Source organism: Salvia hispanica, chromosome 4 (assembly GCF_023119035.1).
Source record: "Salvia hispanica cultivar TCC Black 2014 chromosome 4, UniMelb_Shisp_WGS_1.0, whole genome shotgun sequence".
Classification (NCBI taxonomy): Eukaryota; Viridiplantae; Streptophyta; class Magnoliopsida; order Lamiales; family Lamiaceae; genus Salvia; species Salvia hispanica.
Window position 1 is genome coordinate 7,527,382 of NC_062968.1, and position 18,398 is coordinate 7,545,779.

General features: G+C 38.0%; 2 protein-coding genes across 2 annotated transcripts; both read right to left on the reverse strand.

Annotated features, from left to right (window-relative positions):
* Nucleotides 1-5,901: 5,901 nt before the first annotated feature.
* Nucleotides 5,902-6,929, reverse strand: LOC125220285. Its single transcript, XM_048122442.1, has 2 exons — nucleotides 6,491-6,929; nucleotides 5,902-6,437 (listed from the first exon to the last, which is right to left on the reverse strand). Exons 1-2 carry the CDS (start codon nucleotides 6,927-6,929, stop codon nucleotides 5,902-5,904), a joined length of 975 nt encoding a protein of 324 aa, XP_047978399.1.
* Nucleotides 6,930-6,956: 27 nt separating this feature from the next.
* Nucleotides 6,957-8,637, reverse strand: LOC125220286 (protein FAR1-RELATED SEQUENCE 5-like). Its single transcript, XM_048122443.1, has 4 exons — nucleotides 8,628-8,637; nucleotides 7,794-8,266; nucleotides 7,606-7,685; nucleotides 6,957-7,356 (listed from the first exon to the last, which is right to left on the reverse strand). Exons 1-4 carry the CDS (start codon nucleotides 8,635-8,637, stop codon nucleotides 6,957-6,959), a joined length of 963 nt encoding a protein of 320 aa, XP_047978400.1.
* Between the last annotated feature and the right edge of the window lie 9,761 nt (nucleotides 8,638-18,398).

Below are 18,398 nucleotides of genomic sequence, written 5' to 3' on the forward strand. Positions count from 1 at the left end.
GAGCATTAGGGTCCTATTACCCCCTTAGAGTCTTTTTCCTTCTTAATATCTACCATTAGATTGATGGAATGGATGGACTAGATTAAAAGGACAAACATGATCCCGTGTTGCATTATTAGTTCAATTTCGTGCATTATAAGGGTAAAGGAGTAAAATAACATACTACCCAGGCGTTTCAAAACGGCATGTCCGATATTCACGCGGCATTTTGATCGACCTTTCCATCCCCTCTCTCTCTCACTCCATCCCATCAACATTCTATCAACACTATTTCTCCCCTAATTCAGAACACGATAAACCCTAGCCGCCGCACTCTAAAAATCGTATCGAAATTCAGCAACGATTCCGGCCGTGGAATCGCCGTTCATCGACGATTCTCTCTCACAAAAGCTTCCGTTTAGGTTCGCGCGCTCGGTTGGTAGTCGATTCATCTACTGGACACAACAAAGGTGTGTTTCTGAAGCATTTTTTTTAGGTAGAAACACTAATTCCCCTCGATTGGCGATGTTTTTAAACACAACCAGTAGTCGATTAACAATTTTTGGTGTCTTTTGAGTAACGATTCGAAATAATGCACAAAATTGTTTTGTTCGTTTTTTTTTTTGAAACAGATGACATTGCGAGCATTATAGTACGGTTTATGTTGATTCTGAGTATATTAAGTTAATTTTTGAGTTATATCTTGGTTTTCATCCATTAGCTTTCGATTTGGAATAATGCACAAAAGATGGCGTTTTTTTTAAGCAGATGAAATTTTGAGCATTTGATTTGGTTTTGTAACCATTATGGAAGTGTATAGTGGATTTCTGAGCAATATTTACACTTTTCGTCGTTTTATGGTTGAAACCTCACCGATTTATGGTTGAAACCTCACTGATTTCGTAAATATTTTCGCGCAGATACAAAATGACTAAAAGAGGTAGGCCGTACAAAAGCCAACCGGATCCGAGTGAAGGTGATGCATTATTTGATCATTGTAGTACATTATTGTCCATTTTATTGGGTTCGAACTCTGTGTTCATTCAGAAATTGCAATTTTTGGAACTCTGGTATACCTATCAGTATAGGTACTAATGTTGTAGTATAATTGGGTTTATACAGTATATCTTTTGATCTGTGCATTGTTTAATATATGTTGTGCATTATATACTGTAACCTATACAGTAGTTGTTCTAATACATATGTCTTTCATATTCTGGACAGCATCTAAGCAACGTCGGGTTGAGTTTGACGAAGCGGTTGACGATGTTATTCCAATAGCATAAGCACAGAAACTTCGGGAAAGGTTAGGAAGTTAACAAGTTGGAACCAGTTCAGCCAATGTAGACGTGGAGAAAAAGAAATCGAGGGGAAAGAAAGTCGAGTACCTGTACTGTCGACAGAACCCCACCGAGTTCATTTCATGTATACAAAGCCTGACTCCACGGCAGAAGGAAGCCGTGAATGAACTGGGTTTCGGCTCTGTCCTAGACTTCAACATCAGGGAGATACCAGGGTACCTAGCTTACCGGGTGCTCAAGTCGTTTAATCTGGCCAGATGCGAGATTCAATTATCTGCGGGTGAGCGCTTAACCCTGGATGAGGAGGATGTCCACCTGACGTTGGGCTTTCCGAGAGGCACGACACCCATAGCACGCAAAGAAAAATATCAGAACAACTTCGAGTTCAACGATATTGTTGCAGCGCGGGTAAAAAGACTCGGTACAAGTTGAACGCGGCTGATGTTGCAAACATGATTAAGGAGGAAACTAATGGGGGTCCTGATTTCAAGCGTCTTTTCATGTTCTTACTTGAGAATGCGCTGATAGAGACTCCTTCAGACGGCAACTGCAAGCCAAAGATACTGCATTTCATCGACGACGATGATGAGATCGGTAACATGAATTGGTGCGGTTACGTCTTATCTGTGCTGGAAGCCACGTATCCTGGCTGGGACAGGGCGGAAGGTGCCTATTTCACTGGACCAATCCACTTTATTTTGGTGAGGAAAATTAGTAGTGCATTACATGATGTATTACTTACATTACTTTAAGTGTATTACTGATATTATTATAGTGCATTACATTGGCGTTAATTGTGCATTAATATAGTTTCGTGATGCATTACTGATATTTGGCATTGCGTGGATATTGTCAGTGTGCGTACGTGGACCGCGTGGTTCACATACGCAGACGAGTCGTGCGTGCATGGCCGACTATAAAGGGTTGGACAGCGGGGGCCCTTAAGCAAAGGAAGGAGGTGGAGATTAACCAGTTCGGAACTGGAAGGTTAGAGGGCCGCATTGACAAACAACAGTATTGTATCGACGAGGAAACGAGGAGGGTAGAAGCTGTGAATAAGGGAGGTGGTGGAGCCCCCAGCACGCACAGAGCGAAGAGAATAAGAGATCGTTTTGTCGCTTCAAGTGTGTTGATGGGACACACTATTTCGAGGTGGGTCGACGATTTTAAGCAAATACCTGTTGAACTCCTTGATGATGGGTGCATCCGAGTGGGGAGTCAGATTGGCAAGAAGTTGTTAGGTATGGAAGATGAGAAGACTGTGGAAGATGAGGAAATTGTGACAACACTAACACAAGCGAGGGAAGAAGAGGAAGAGTATAGTCCCCAGTGGATTGCTGAGATGGAGAAGATGATGCAGGCCTACGACAAAAAGAAGACAATAACTAGAGGCTTTGATAGGCCATCTTTCGTCTTGGATGGTTTTGAGTGTCCTGACCCTTTTGCTACGCAGGACACACAACGAGCAGAGGGTAGTGGTCGGGGAGAGGACAACACTAATGTTGAGGAGACAGGACTTGACGGGATAGGAGATGATCAGCAAGGTGATGCAAAATTTTGTAAACTTTACAATGCAAAAAATACAGAGGTTTTTGCATTAATAAATCGTTATGTCCTCATTATTTACTTGAATCAGGAGACAGGCATAAATCGGTTGGTGGATCTGGAACAGCAACTGGGACAACCGTCGGTGGTGTGGCAATCATGATTGGAGTACGAATAAAACAACGTTAAATATGAACATGTTCTTGGTTTTTTTTTAATACTTAACTGTGCGTCAATTGTGTACAGCCGCCTTTGATAAGAGGTGAAAGTGAAGGTGGAAGCGGACATGTAGTCAAAGACAAGGCCGAGAAAGCAGGAAAAAAAAAGGTGGAACGCAGTGATATTCCAACTGATAAGTCAAGCAAGGCATTGAAAAGGAGGTAGCTCCTAAGGAGGGGAAGGGAAAACGGGCTGCCGTTAACAAAGTAAGACGTTTATTTGCGTAATCACTCGAATTATATATCACTTTGAACAAGATTACAACCAGTTGTTATCTTGTTCATTATTTGTCATGTTGCGTGCATTGTATACTAGTTATTAGTCATTAAAATTTTTATGGTGTTATTGTTTAAAACATTTATTATCTTGTTCAGTATTTGCTTAATTGCTTGCATTATATAGTACTTATAAAGCATTACATGCTTGTCGGTTGTATGCATTAAATGTTGTTGTTCATACGCATTATTTAGCTTTTGTTTTGAATTATTCATTACTCATTATGCATTCCACTCGTCTGTTGGAGCGTTACTTTTGTCCATGTAGAAAATTGGCCCAGCTACTAGGAAGGGTATTGAGATTGGTGTTGTGAAAACACCAAAGGAATCTGAAGGTGTTGCTGGAAAGAGTGTTGCTAGAAAGGGTGTTGCTGTGTCGGGCTTGGACATTCCAGATGGTGATTTTGAAGGGGATGGAAAATCTAAAGAGAGCGAACAAGAAGTGGCTGGACATGAGGTCTGTCATATTTCTCTAGTGTGGTTGTAGCTGAATTGTTTTAACCGTATCTTCTATTCGTGCAGGATCATGGGAAGGTAGCATCATCCCGTTTCAAGAAAGCCAGTCTGGCTGCCCGTTCTCCATTCAATGACCGGGCGGTTAGACTAACAACGAAGCCAAACTATCCGGACAAATCGCTATACTATTAGGTACTAAGCACAACGGAAATAAATAAGTAAGTTTGGAAGTGTTGCTAGACTCTTTGCTGGGAAAAAGGTTACTTATGCAGAGTTTATTATTGTGCAGGGATACGGTTGTCTACGAAGACGACTGTATCAAAACAGTGCAGCTTGACTTCGCCTCGCTAGCGCCGTTCAAGACCGTGAGCTCAGCCATTGTAGACACTTGGAGCGCCTACTTGAATAACATGGAGAAGCTCAAGGCTCCGGAAACAGTTTCTAGGGTCTTCTTCTCGACAAAACCATGCGTTAGTGAAATACCTTTTGCCCTTGGTTGCTATTTAGTATTGCAATTACAAATTATTAACTACTTTACCACATTACACTGTAGAGACACACCGTGATTGAGGGCCCTGCTGAATGGTCAGAGGACCAGTTGAGGGAGACATTCTGGACTCGGTTGTTCGATGATGTACTTGGAACGGGAATCTTTAAATGGGATACGTTTGACATGGTAAATTTTATTAAGCTTAACCTATCTGATTTACATACACATAAATGTGTAGCGTAATGTACTTTCAATTATACAGTTCTTCTTCCCGATTAGGGGTTCTACACATCAGTACGTGGTGTGTTTCGATCTGCCGGATGGCAACATGAACATCATCGACCACACCTTGGCTGACTCACACAAATCCTTCAACGCAAAGTATGGGAAAACACCCTCCCTTCTGGTGCGTGTTTGAGGGTACTCCGTTAAGATGCATTACATTCAGTTAACTGTCCATTATTTAGATTTCTCACGCATCCTTTTTTTGGGTATTTGTTGTAGAAATTTTTTTTGGCTGAAGCGCTTGTGAAGTTGAAGGCTAAACAGAAGGCAGCCGAGGTCCGAAAATGTAGACACATGTGGTGGTTATGCCTTGGAGGAAAACCGACCCCTCTGTGGAGAGGGGGGTGTACATCATGCGGCATATGGAGACTTATTTCGGCGGAAGGGACAAAGATTGGCAGTGCGGATTCAGCGCCACTGGGACAAAAAATCTAGAAATCTACCGAATGAAGGTAGCAAACGCGCTGCTGTCTGCTACGCACAATTCCGTACATGACACCAACGTCTCTAATGCCGCCAAGTTCTGGAAAGAGAGGCCGCCTAGGTTCAATTTCAAGAAGTGGGTCGAAGAGTTCGGGCTGGATTGATTGCAAGAGTAAGGATTAGGAATGCTATTGACGTTAAGGTTAAGACTGTTGTTTTTGGATAACTTATTTTAATTTGGTCAAAAGAAGGCTTGTTTTGAACCATATATATCACTTGATAACTGACGCATATTTTAGTACTAGTGTGTGATGTAGTAAAGATAGTGATGCACAATATAACATAATTAATGCAAGTCTACAGATCGATAATGCACATTTACAAAGTACTCGACTAATGGAATAAAATATAGGGTATGATGCATAGAATATCATTATTAATGCAAGGCTATAGATCGATAATGCACATTAACAAATTACTCGACTAATGGAATAAATATAGGGTTTGATGCATAGAATATCATTATTAATGCAAGGCTATAGATCGATAATGCTCATTAACAAAGTACTCGACTAATGGAATAAATATAGGGAGTGATGCATAGAATATCATTATTAATGCAAGGCTATAAATCGAGAATGCACATTACCGCAAAACTGGACTAATGGAATAACTAGAGGGAGTGATGCACATAATATCATTACTAATGCTATGATACCTATCGATAATGCACATTAACAAACAACTGGACTAATTGAAGAAATAGATGGAGTGATGCACATAATATCATTACTAATGCTATGCTATTTATAGATAATGCACACTAACTATCGCAAAATACAAATTTATTTTGCAAAAAATGATCACAACGCAAGTAATAATATGAACGAATTCAAGACGGAAACTATTTTATTAGTTACAAAACACATCAAGCTTTCCTCTTGCCTTTACTAAGCTCTTTCTCCTTCGCCATCTCTTTAAGCATTGGACAGTTTCTAGAGTCGTGATGGCCCAACTCATCGCACGTCTTACAACATCTAAGAGGCCTAGTAGCATCCTTTATAGCCTTTTCTCTCTTTGAAATCAGTCGGCTCGCGGAGCTGCTAGCATGACCCTTGGTCTGCACAACATCCGGAGGATGGACCTCTACTACTTCAGGCTTTGGCATTCCATAAAACTCTTCAAGCATGCGCCTCTTTTCAAAGGCCGACATTGGAGGAGTTCCAGCGTGAAGAGAATTACCAAGTTCTTCCAAACCACCTACGAATGCATGAAGCACGTCAATGTCCGTCTCGAATCGTCGAATAAAACCGTAGAACAGTGATATCCCTTGATCTGATACAGTCTGCCTATCGTCAACAGTGGACCTTGTATCTACGGTGACATCAAGAAGTCCATGTACAGCCTTGGCTAAGGGAGTCTTCATCCATCGGCTGTCGCAGTACTTCTCTGGAATGTTTGCCACTTCATTGTTCATGAACAGAAAAAAATTTGGCAACACAAATATCCCTGCCTACCGAACAATTTGCAGTCGCACGAGTATGAATCGTCAGTCTTGTCGTGACTAACGGAATACGAATTCCGTCGGCTATCCCCAAGCTTGTAGGTGTCAATCATATCTGTTGGTGAAAAACCAAGTACACGGCATCTGTCATTACCATCAACAATTTCTTCTTGTATCTTCCTGAATATACTGTCTGTGTAAATCGTTGCAGCATGTTTCTCGAAACCTAACTTAGTGGCCAGTATGGGCACGGAAGTAGCATCGTTGTAGTCCAGCTTTGTTCTAGCGTTCTGCTGAAAGTCCAGAGCATTGTTGAAATACAAGTATAATTCGGCAAGGTTCGCTCGGGGCTTCATAAAATTTTTATAGAAGTTGTTTTCAGATTCTGATATAGACGTAGTCCTAATCATCGGACCGAGTGGGAAATCTCTGAAGTAGGCCGGTATCCACATCTGTCTATACTCGTACAATGTGTTCAACTAATCAACGTCTTCCAGCTCATAACGCTCAATCACTCCATTCCACTCCTCTTCAAATTCGTCGGGTTCAAGCAAGTCCGACCAAACGTATGCATTGAATTCCTTCTTGAAATCTTCGTCCCTAAGCAACCTGCCTGGAACCTTGGAAGCCAACTTGTGCATTATATGCCACATACACCATCGGTGTCGAGTGCCTACAAGAACCTCTTGAATACCTGATCTCATGCCCAAGTCTTGATCGGTTACAATCATTTTGGGTGCTACACCCATGCATTCGACGAAATATTTGAACAACCAGCCAAAGGCCCCTGTTTTCTCGTTGCACACCAATCCGGCAGCGAATGTTACAGGTTTTCCATGATTGTCCTTTCCCGTGAAAGGTGTGAAGATCATGCAATACCTGCGTTGCACACAGGGTACGCATCATTAGCATCATTAATTCTGAATAATGCATAACGATACACGAATAATGTAAATGTAAGGCTGTCTAATGCAGTTAGTAATGTACAAAATATTGCATATAATGAACAAAAAATATAATTGTAATGTATACCTGTTTGTGTTCTAAGTGGAGTCAAACGCCACTATATCACCAAACATATGGTAGTTTCTCTTTATCAAACCATCGCATCAAAAAAGGGAGACCAACTGGTTAGCATCATTTACTTCGTAGTGATATGTGAACGCATCGGACAGCTCCTTCTTCTTCGCCATGTCGTCCAACACCATCTGCACGTCACAACCGTTTGCTTATGCTTTGATGTCTCGCGAAGTGTTCCTATTATCCCCGACATTGCAACGGACACGTTCAAACCCACCGAGAATTTCCTTCAATACCTTAAAGGTAAGTGTGGGGCATATATTAGCCTTGGAACAGTCCAGAATGAATTTGTGATGTACGTCCTCTAACTTCCGGTTAAGTGTCATGAACTGCTGATGCTCTGACTCCACCATATAATTGTTGTGAACCTCTTTGAACTCCTGAATAATATATCCCAGAATTACTGCTCCAGAAAAGAACTTGAAGGATATACTTGCTTTGCAACCACATCGCTTGGACAACCGCCTGCGTTTAATAGTAAAACCAGATCGTGCATTCACATCATTCGACCTCTTGCTGCCCTCCCTGTTGCATACGACAGAATACCAAGTAGTTACACCGTCCGCCGCCTTCCTCATTCCTTGTTTTCGCGTATCAAAACCGACGGCGCGGGCATACACATCATAAAACGCAAAAGCAAAATCTAGGGATTGGAACTTCTGACCAACCACGGGCTTCAATTGTGGAGAACAGTCAGGTATAACAAGCACTATACAAAAAATCAAAACAACAAGCGTATTATAATTTAGTTTCATTATATGACATAAATCGTACATTACAAATAAGAAATAATGCATTACACTTTAATATTTGTACATTACATACGTCGAGGTATACCACACAGTAGCCGAGATAATAACTAAACCCTATACAAAAAACTGAAACTCATCAACTAAACAAAATACTACACCCTAACCACCAATTACTGCTACACCCTAGTGGATTAGATTAAACTCGCCCAATACATTCAAACACGACAACTAATCAACAAAACCCTGAGATTGTATAATTCACAAAAAGGACATCAGAATAAACGCAAAACTCTAATCAATGTGAAGTCTTTAAATTACCTTCTTCCATTGTTGGAGAATAAGAAGAAAAATCACAAAGGCTGCAACTTTTTGTATTCTTGTAATTCACAAATTTCTCAGAATTAACGATGCATCCACATGTTAATAATTCCTCTGTGATATATTGATAGAGAAAGATCTTTTGTACAGAAAATAAAGATTCTGCTAATTTCATGAAAAAAATCGATGAAATATATTGACAGAGAAAATCAAGCAAGTTTCCATAACTAACTCCATTGTGAATTCCTAAAAAGCCCTAGGCGATTTTTTTAATCATTTTAATTAATAACATGTGGCATTATTTAGGGCCATAAGATCTTTAAATTGAATGGCCAAGATTAAAAAAGAGAATAGAACATTAAACCAAAGAAGGATATGAATACATCCCTGATAAGTCGTATTCTAAGCCTTGGTTACTGGTCAGTATGTCGTGAAATACATGTATTATCTGCAAAACAGTTGCTTAAGTGTGCAGGGTTGAAGGATCCAAGTCAGTAGGTGACGATTCGTGTGACGAAAGTGAAAAGGGCACTAGAAGGGTGCGATACTGACCAGAATGCATGCCAGAGAAAAGTCTCGAGATGGAGAAGGGGGATAGCTGGGATGATTATTTTACAAGGGCAAAAAGGTCAAAATGCGGGAGAAGTCTACCCTAAAAGCAAGGGCAAGCCTCCCTATAAAAGAAGCCATTTGGAGAGAGAGAAGGAGTTCGGTTCGGAGTTTGACAATCACACTTAGTAGAATTCTCTCTAGAAGATCCATCCTTCAGCATTATCTTACCTCTCTTTCCTCGCCACAGCCATGGTCACTTGACGTCCAGAGTTTGCCGGAGAAGTCATCAGTCCGTCGTTCCAGCCAGTTATCGTAGCAGTGTAGTAGTATCATCGCCCGGAGTGGCACAAACAATCTTAATCTCTTTCTTAGTTAAAGTTTACTTGTTTTCATCAACTAGTTATTCTGCAAACACTCATCGTTGTTGCTCTTTTGAAGTACTTTGTTATTTTCCAACATTTACGTTATGAAGTTTCTATTTCGCATGTCACTTTGGTTTGAGTTTGCTTCATTCTGCCTAGGGAAGTTAGATTTAGTTGTTGCTTTCAATTTCTAAGTGTTTTCTATTCGGGAGTTGTTGATTTGAAGTTGTAGCTAAGTTAGTCAAATTTTCGTGCATGAGTTCATTTTCTGCGCCGTGATTATCACCTTGCATGTCAGCCAGTAGAAGTAAAGTTGCAGTTACCATTTAATTTAAGTTTAAGCATTTTAATCGATGGATCTTGAGTTTGAATGCATGAATCTGAAGTTTAGTTATGGTGTCTGTGTTCATATGATTTTCGTCAATACTTGGTGAGGAAGAAAACGTCAAAATCAACTTTATTTGGTCTACTTTTGCTTTTAAGTTACTTTTTACTTTTGTTCCCTACTTTTCAGAGGTACTATCCAGACTTGTCAGAAAGCCCCCAGCCATCAGATACACTTTGTTCTCTAACTTTCTTCTTTTAGTAACTGTCTACTTTCCACATATCTCTGATACACCTTGTCCCCTACTTTCACGAACACTCCCACATGTCTGTTATTTTCCCGCCTACTAGTCAGTAGAGTACTACCTTATTTCCTGTCTAGGTAAATCTCAACCCAAGCGTGGTAGCTAACCAAACACCCAGGAAAGTCACCACAGTTATCTAAACGTGTCCATCCTCGTGGGATTCGACCCTTACCTCCGCTATACTAATCAGTAGAAGTGGGTTGAGGAAATTTGTTTGAAGTCCGGTCTCGGTCGTCGTATCAACGACTCAGCTGGGTCGGGAATCTCTTCCTGATCAGTTGGATACACTCCAATTCCACATGCGAAACCATCGAGGACATAAGACCCAGACCGAGAACTCACCAATCCCTATATATATATATATATATTATATATATATAATGTACTAGTATAACAACTAATTTTAAAGTTAGTTATTAATATTGTAAACACTAAAATGCAATACACATTTGTAGAAGCTATAAATGAATTTCGGCAGATTGCATTTTTGTTATATGCAGATTGCATTTTTTATCATTGAGTTTTGCATTTTTAATATTGACTGTTTAATTTGCATATTATATATAGACGAATTGCAATTTTATATGTGAAAATGCAAAACTTAACAATAAAAAATGCAATTTATGTGAAAATGCAAAACTCAACACTATAAAATGCAATTTACATACAACTAAAATGCAATCTGCGAAAATGCATATACAACTAGATTGTATTTTTGTGTTTAAAATATTGCATGTTTTGTGCCACATGGCAGCACCAGATTGGATGTACGTTGTGACTCTAAATAAGGGGGAACCCTAGTGCTCCCCTATATATATATATATATATATATAGTCCCATTATCCACAAACCCACTCTTAAAGATTGAACCACCGAACCATACCAAATTAGGGCTTTTAGATCTAGTTTTTTATGGATGAGATTCACAAATTTATAAATTATATTCTCCTTCATCACCAGTCTATTTTAATTCATCCGAAGGTAAATAAGTCATACTAACACGTTACGAAGATTTAACTTCATTCCAGAATATATTACTTCATTTCAGTAGGTTTTTACTTCATTCTAATAGGATTATTACTTCATTTTAGTACGTAAATGTAATTTCGCCATCGCGTGCCGTTCTTTCTCTCTACAATATCTATCACCACCGCAAAGACGCTGATATGGTGTAATAAACACATGGAATAATATAATAAATTATTTGAATGAAGTATGTGTAGAAGCATTTGAAGTCCTACTGGAATGAAGTAAAAACCTTATCCAATGAAGTAATAACGTTTCTGAATGAAGTAATAAACTCACTTGAATAAATTGTATTTTTTAATGTGAATAAAGTAAAAACTCATGTCAATGAATTCGAATGAAGCATATGTTGAATCATTTCAAAACCTACTTGAAGCAAGTAAAAACATGTTGTAGTTTCAATGTATTATGTACGGAATGAAGTAATAAACGTATACAATGAAGTAAAATTGGCTTGTAATGAAGAGCGAAAAAAATTTACACAGCAGCATATCTCATCAAAAAACTAGATCTTATGGCCCAGATTTGGTCTCTAGTTCGGTCTTTAAGAAGGGTTCGAAATTGTTATCGTCTTTTTTCAATTGAAGACGTCAGTTTTTTTTAATTACCATTCTTGATAAATTTTGGTAGAAAGTTATTGTATTAATTGTGTAATTGACATCTATGGTTTTATATATTTGTTTGTGATTAGTTTGTTCTTGTATTTAGTTTTATTTTGCATCAATTGTCGTTTTTTTTTCATGAAATCAGTCATTGCTTACAGATTTTCGTGTTTTCTTTTCGTAGGTTACAGCTTGTAAACATAATGAACAAATATTACTGTGTAATGGTTTTTATCAACTCTGTACTGGACGGTATCTGATCTGTAATGTATATGTTCGCTGATTGATTGTTCGACGCACGTTTCATTTATTCCCCAAGGGTTTAGCAATCCTTGGGGCTAGGGTTTAGATATCGCTAGGGAGTAGTTTTAACCGATAAACATAATGTACATATAGTACTGTGTAATGGTTATTATTGACTCATTAATGGACTATTATGTTGTATGCAATAGGGAAGGCAGCAATGAATTGTATAATGGATGAAATTAGATGAATAATGTACAGAATATGCTTATTAATGAACTGCCCCCGAAAATATAATATACACCAAGTTATGTGTAATGTACAAAATATTTCTAATAATGAACTCTACTCCAATAATTACGTACAGAATGTTAAGTGCGTGTAGACAATAATGTACAACTTCGTTACTAATAATTTACATTAACAGACTAAAAGTGTAAAATTATTATGCATAAATTGTTGACAGTGGTAGGATTAATAACACTCAGACAACGAAATGATAACTACGACTAAACCGAAAACCAAAACTAATAATGTTTTTCGGTACAAGATACATCAAGATTTCCTCTTGCCCTTACGAAGCTCTTTCTCCTTCGCCATCTCTTTAAACATTGGACAATGTCTAGAGTCGTGATGTCCCATCTCATCGCAAGCCTTACACTCTCTAAGAGGCCTAGTACCCTTCTTTATAGCCTTTTCCATCTTGGAAATCGGACGGGAGGCAAAAAGACCTTTGCTGCTCAACCAACCTTTCACTGAACTTTTGCGAATTCGCAATTGGAAGAACAACGTCCACCGCTTCGTCAATATCTAACCTAGGCTGCTTCGCCGCTGCCCAAAAATCAATAATTTATCGTATTAATGCACAATACAAACTGTATAATGTACAAAAGTAAGCAAATAATGCACCAATGAATATTTTATTCTATCAACCATTGACCTTTTATAAAACTGGTGCATTTAAAGTAAAACAAAAAACATAAAGTACACAACTCCATACAATAATTTACACCACTCGCTACAATAATGTACAAATGGCAACAAATAATGCAAATATGAACACACTCAATTTCCAGGCATTTTATCAAACCGACTAATGTAGATTCAAACAAAAACGTAAAGCACACCACTACCTACAATAATGTACACATTGCGTCAAATAATGCACGAACGAATATAAAGGCAAATGCAAGACAAACCAAAAATCAACTCGGATACGATTTTATCTACCAAATCGCCCAATACACAATTGGAAACCAGTCATTCACTACAAACTTTAATATTGGACAGAACCATATAAAAAAATGAACAGGATTTTACGATTTATGAAAATCTCGACCAAAACAAATGTGAAAAACGTGATATTGTTTGGGAGAAAAAATTGAATCGACAATTAGGTGGTGTGTCGGCGGTGAAAATAGGTGATTAACAGTGGGTATTACGACAAATTGAATCATCAGAACCCTACCTTGTTGTCGACTTGAATTGAAAGGTCGCGCAGAGTGAGGTTTCGACTGTGAAACGGCGGCAGAAGCTTGATTTAACTGTGAAAATCGACGATAGTTTTGATTTCCGGTGGCTTGGAGTAGCGGCTAGGGTTTGGAAATGGGGGGAATTAGGGGAGACGAAATTCAATCGTGGGTTTGAGGAGTGAGGCGGTTGGAGTGAGAGAGAGAGTGAGTAGATGGAAAATGCCGCTTAATTCTCGCTTTTCCCATTTTTATTCATTGTTTTTTTACAATTATACCCATATAATGCACAGAATGAACCTAATAATGCAACACGGGATCAGTTTTCCCCTTTTAATCTAGTCCATCCATTTTATCAATCTAATGGATGATATTAAGAAGGAAATAGTATCTAAAGGGGTAAAAGGAGCTTAATGCTCCCCTATATATATATATATATATATATATATATATATATCGGATGATATTAGGGATATACTAATATGACAACCCCATATATATATATATATATATATATATATATATAACTTCGGGTAACGCACTTTAGCTCTGAGTTTTAGCTCAAACAACCCATTGAACGTCTTCTATGGAACTTAACCGCACTTAACTCTTACCACCATTCCTTTCACCGCACTTCGCACTTAACAAAGACATCTTCTACTTTTTCTCTAAAGGATTAAACGGGAAATCGTAATATTAAACTAATTTATTTTTATTTTACTCGACGGTATGCCACATGGCAGCTCATTTTATTTTTATTTAATCAAATTATAATGCTAAAGGGCAAATTAGGAAATCTCTTTTTCATCTTCTACAGAAACAATTCACGCTTCACGCCACTTTCCTTACCACCATTCTCAATTCACGCCAATTCAAGGTATCTTCTGCAAGTTACCCAGCAAACTCGATTTTGAGTCTCGATTTCACGCAATGGGCTTCAATCCAGTTTGAGTTCATCTCAATTTGACCTATTCAATCACCCAAACTCACACGCCTTGCACAGCGGAAGACTTGTACAAAACAAATAAATCAGATACGGATCTATTTGACCGATTATGCGATTAATCAATTCACATGTTAAACAGATAATTGCATGCTAGAACGCAAATAATTCATGCTTAGAAAATATAAATCCTAAACATGAATTCTACGGTTTAGGGTTACCGATTTGATTCTCCAAAGAATCGTCGATTGCTCGCGCCTTCTCCACGTGATGATCTTCAATACTAGACCACGGATCTTCTGACTGGTTCCCGAACTGTATCTCGATATCAGGGTGGGCTGATCTTATCAAAATACTAGGACTCGAATAAAGAAGACAGAAAAATCCTCACGGAGGAGAGCTGAAGAATTTTCGAGCTCCTCTACTAATTAGAGAGGGGGACGAAAATTTCCTCTACTAATAATTGTGTTTTTGTCTTTCCTTTATTCTCCTATTTATATTAAGTTCATATTGGGCCCAGTCAGGGATCTATGGAAGGTTTTGGATATGGGCTCCCCCAATTAGCTTTTTACTAATTAAATTGAACCCACAATTTAATACAAGCTTATATTGGAATATTACGAGCAGCCACTACAGAAGTAATATTGCACTCCCCATCCAAATCCGAAATTACAAGTAATCCGGGTTTCCATTATTTATATTATTTATTTCCCGCGCTTAAGATATAAATGTCCATTAATTAATTAATGTCTGCTATGGACTTAATTAATTAACATCTTATTAATTCCAAGAGTGGACTTAGCAAGAAACACTTATTTATTATTCATAGAGTAATAAAACTCCAACTGGCCAGTTTTCCGAATAATAAAACCTTGTTCGAGCTCCTCTTGAGGACATTATCAAACGAGACTCACCTCGCGCACGATTCAACATAATAGCAATCCTAGCACCGCTAGATATTAATCACCACTACCCAATATATCAGGATTATTGGGTTGCGAAAAACCCGCACCATTTGATAAGTCAAAGTAGTGCATAATCAATACCGTATGCTCAATGCTAACGTATGTAGATTAAGAAATAGTTATTTATCAAGACCTAGTCTTTCAGTAGATAGCATAAAGACACGTCTTGCTGTTAGATCCATTCAGTGCTATACCACACCAACGTCATCTTATTTCAGTAAGGCTTAGAAATAATCGGACTGACATTGCAACCTTTCACGATAGGTAGTCTAAGCCTATCTGGGTTGTGAAATTCTTCTTTTTCTTTTGCAAAGCATTGCATAGAACCGACTGTGTTACCTTAAAGTGGACGACGCCCACAACCAGTCTACTAAGCAAAAGACTTAGACTTTGTTTGCTTCTTATACATTTAAATGTTTATAAAACATCTTATAAATGCACAAGCAAACACAATGTAATAATATACTGATTCTATTCGTGCGAAACTGCTCGAATAATACTGAATCGGGTTAAAAGTGGATTATAGAGTTTTACGTATACAAGCAAGATTCTATTCGAGCGAAACTTGCTCGAAACATGCTTTTCAGTATACCAAACCTAACAATCTCCCACTTATACTCAAAACATGCTTTCGAGTATACCCACTGCCAAAAACTCTCCCACTTATACACAAAGCAGGTATTGGTACTAGATATATCGAACCACCATTCATTTCACATCATGTTTGAACATGTTGCCACAAAGGCATTTTATGTGAAAAATCTGCTTGGTTGTTCTCTGATCATATCTTTTCCACCATAATGTCTTTGTTGCGTACTTGATCTTTAATTAATTTCATCTCTCTATGTGATTGCTTAGCTTTATTAGCTCGTGTGTCCCTTGAGTTAGCCTTCACTAGAGTAATCACAACCAAATGTAATACTCATAGGCATACTCAAACTTACGATTAAAGCTATTAGGAAGATACTCCTAAGGTAAACACATATTCAGAGGATGACTTACTCGATCACTGATTAGTCATAAAACTAAGTCAGTGTAACCCCAAGGACATTACATGAATGACTGGTAAACTAGAATATAGCAATTAGTCTTTCTCAAGCACTATGGTATACTCTTTACCTCAATCAAAGTCCTTTGCCATGGTTAATATGATATACGCTTTTCATGCATAAGCACAACTAATATCAAACTTAGTACACATTATAGCATACATGAGACAACTATCTCCGAAACTAGTCTCATAATTCTTGATCTCACTAAGCGTCAAACGACACTTGACTAGAGACAAGACAATTCCATCTTGAAAGGTATAAACCTTTTCATGGAATTTCTAATGCTAAAATGTTCCAAGCAATGTGTAGATATAGGATTCCTAAGAGAATCTCAACATTCTTTCTAGCAATCTTAAAAGGACTTAGATGCTAAGAATGTAATTAGTTTCTCTTAAATCCTTTATCTTAAACTGGGCAGACAACCAGTTTCCTACGCCAGATGCCAATCTTAGTTGTTTGCAACTTTTGTAGATTTCATCATCGTAGAGTACCAATAATACCATATGTAATGCACTTTCAACTTCCTTGTGCTTACAGCACTGTTAAGGACACAAGTCAAATTCCAAATATTTGACAATTTTGATAAAACACATATACTCTGATTTAGATGCTTGCCTAAGACCACGAAGGTCTATATAAGCTTCCAATCATGCGTTTCTTGCCCTTAATTACATATCCATTAGAATGTTCTAGTAGATGATTTCCTCAAGACTTCTATTTATAGAAGGCTGTCTTGACAATCATAATACATACATTCTAATTTATGTAAGTTCTAATAGACAATATGATCGAATAAATCCTGGCACAACGATAGCGAGAAGATAATTCTCTTTGGGCATAACCCATTGTCATTGTCTAGCCATTTGAGATCCACATTTACACTTGCAAAGATACTTGCTCCCACTGACTGACACAGCCTGTAGGTAGTATTGCAAGTCTTGTAAAACATGTTGTCTATCTTAGATTGTAATATGGAATCTATCACCTTTTCAAAGATGATTATCCAAATTAACCAATACTACATTGTAGTTAAAGGGATTATGTTCAAGTTAATCTAAGACTGAGTCTTACGACACTCTTAGACCCATGAACTTGTTGTGTTCCAGTGGAACGCTCCCACTACGACATGGTTCTTACAATCTTAGGTACTGAAGTTGATTTTATTAGTGCAAAAGTTTCTAATGGTATGACTTCTTGGTAATGTGGAAAATCCGATATCTCTCTCTTTATTTTGAGAGTTATCACGTTGTTAGGCTTGTAGTTCATCTCTTGATCTTCATACAAGAATTATATCTTTGAAGATTACAGAACTTATAACCTTACATCATTTGGGACAAACCTTAAAACATGCCTCAGTACTCAACTCCAATTTCTTGGACACTTTTCCAACACGTGTTGGAACAACATTACACCTTGAGATGTGCTAGACTAGAGACGCTCTAGTCCACAACTCGTGTTTTGTAGAAGGTACTGATGTTGGTAGTTTCTTTAATGTTTATCCCATCAATGATAAGATTTTAATGAGTACAACTCATCACTTAATCAAACTTGTCTTAGAAAGACTTCGATTCCTTCTTACATAACTATCCCATTCATTAGATGAATGCTTGGATTCGTTAATGGAGATTAGACTCCCACTACTGATCATAACCCTTTGCTCGTCTCCTTATGGTGTAAACCATTGAGACTTGCTAGTCTTTCTATGTTGCACTTCTATAAGTATTCTGAATCTCTTGAAAAATCAAATGATTCTAACTCATAGTGCATCAAACAGACTTTCTCAACTCTCAAGCTATTTAACGAAATGTTAAAATCTTGATAGTCTAGATCAGTTCGAACAATTGCTAAGTATTTTCTTGGCCTTAAGACTAAGAGCCATAAATACTTTATCATTCAATGATTAAGAAGTTGATGTGTTGTTGAATACT

Bases quoted from the DNA above. Each gene is read 5' to 3' on its own strand.
- LOC125220285 (XM_048122442.1), bottom strand. From the start codon at position 6,929: ATGTGGATACCGGCCTACTTCAGAGATTTCCCACTCGGTCCGATGATT. The intron at 6,438-6,490 runs GTAGGCAGGGAT...TGAACAATGAAG, and splicing joins GTGCGACTGCAAATTGTTCG to TGGCAAACATTCCAGAGAAG.
- LOC125220286 (XM_048122443.1), bottom strand. The intron at 7,686-7,793 runs GTATTGAAGGAA...TGTGACGTGCAG, and splicing joins GCCCCACACTTACCTTTAAG to ATGGTGTTGGACGACATGGC. The intron at 7,357-7,605 runs GTTGGTCTCCCT...TGTGCAACGCAG, and splicing joins GAAGTAAATGATGCTAACCA to GTATTGCATGATCTTCACAC.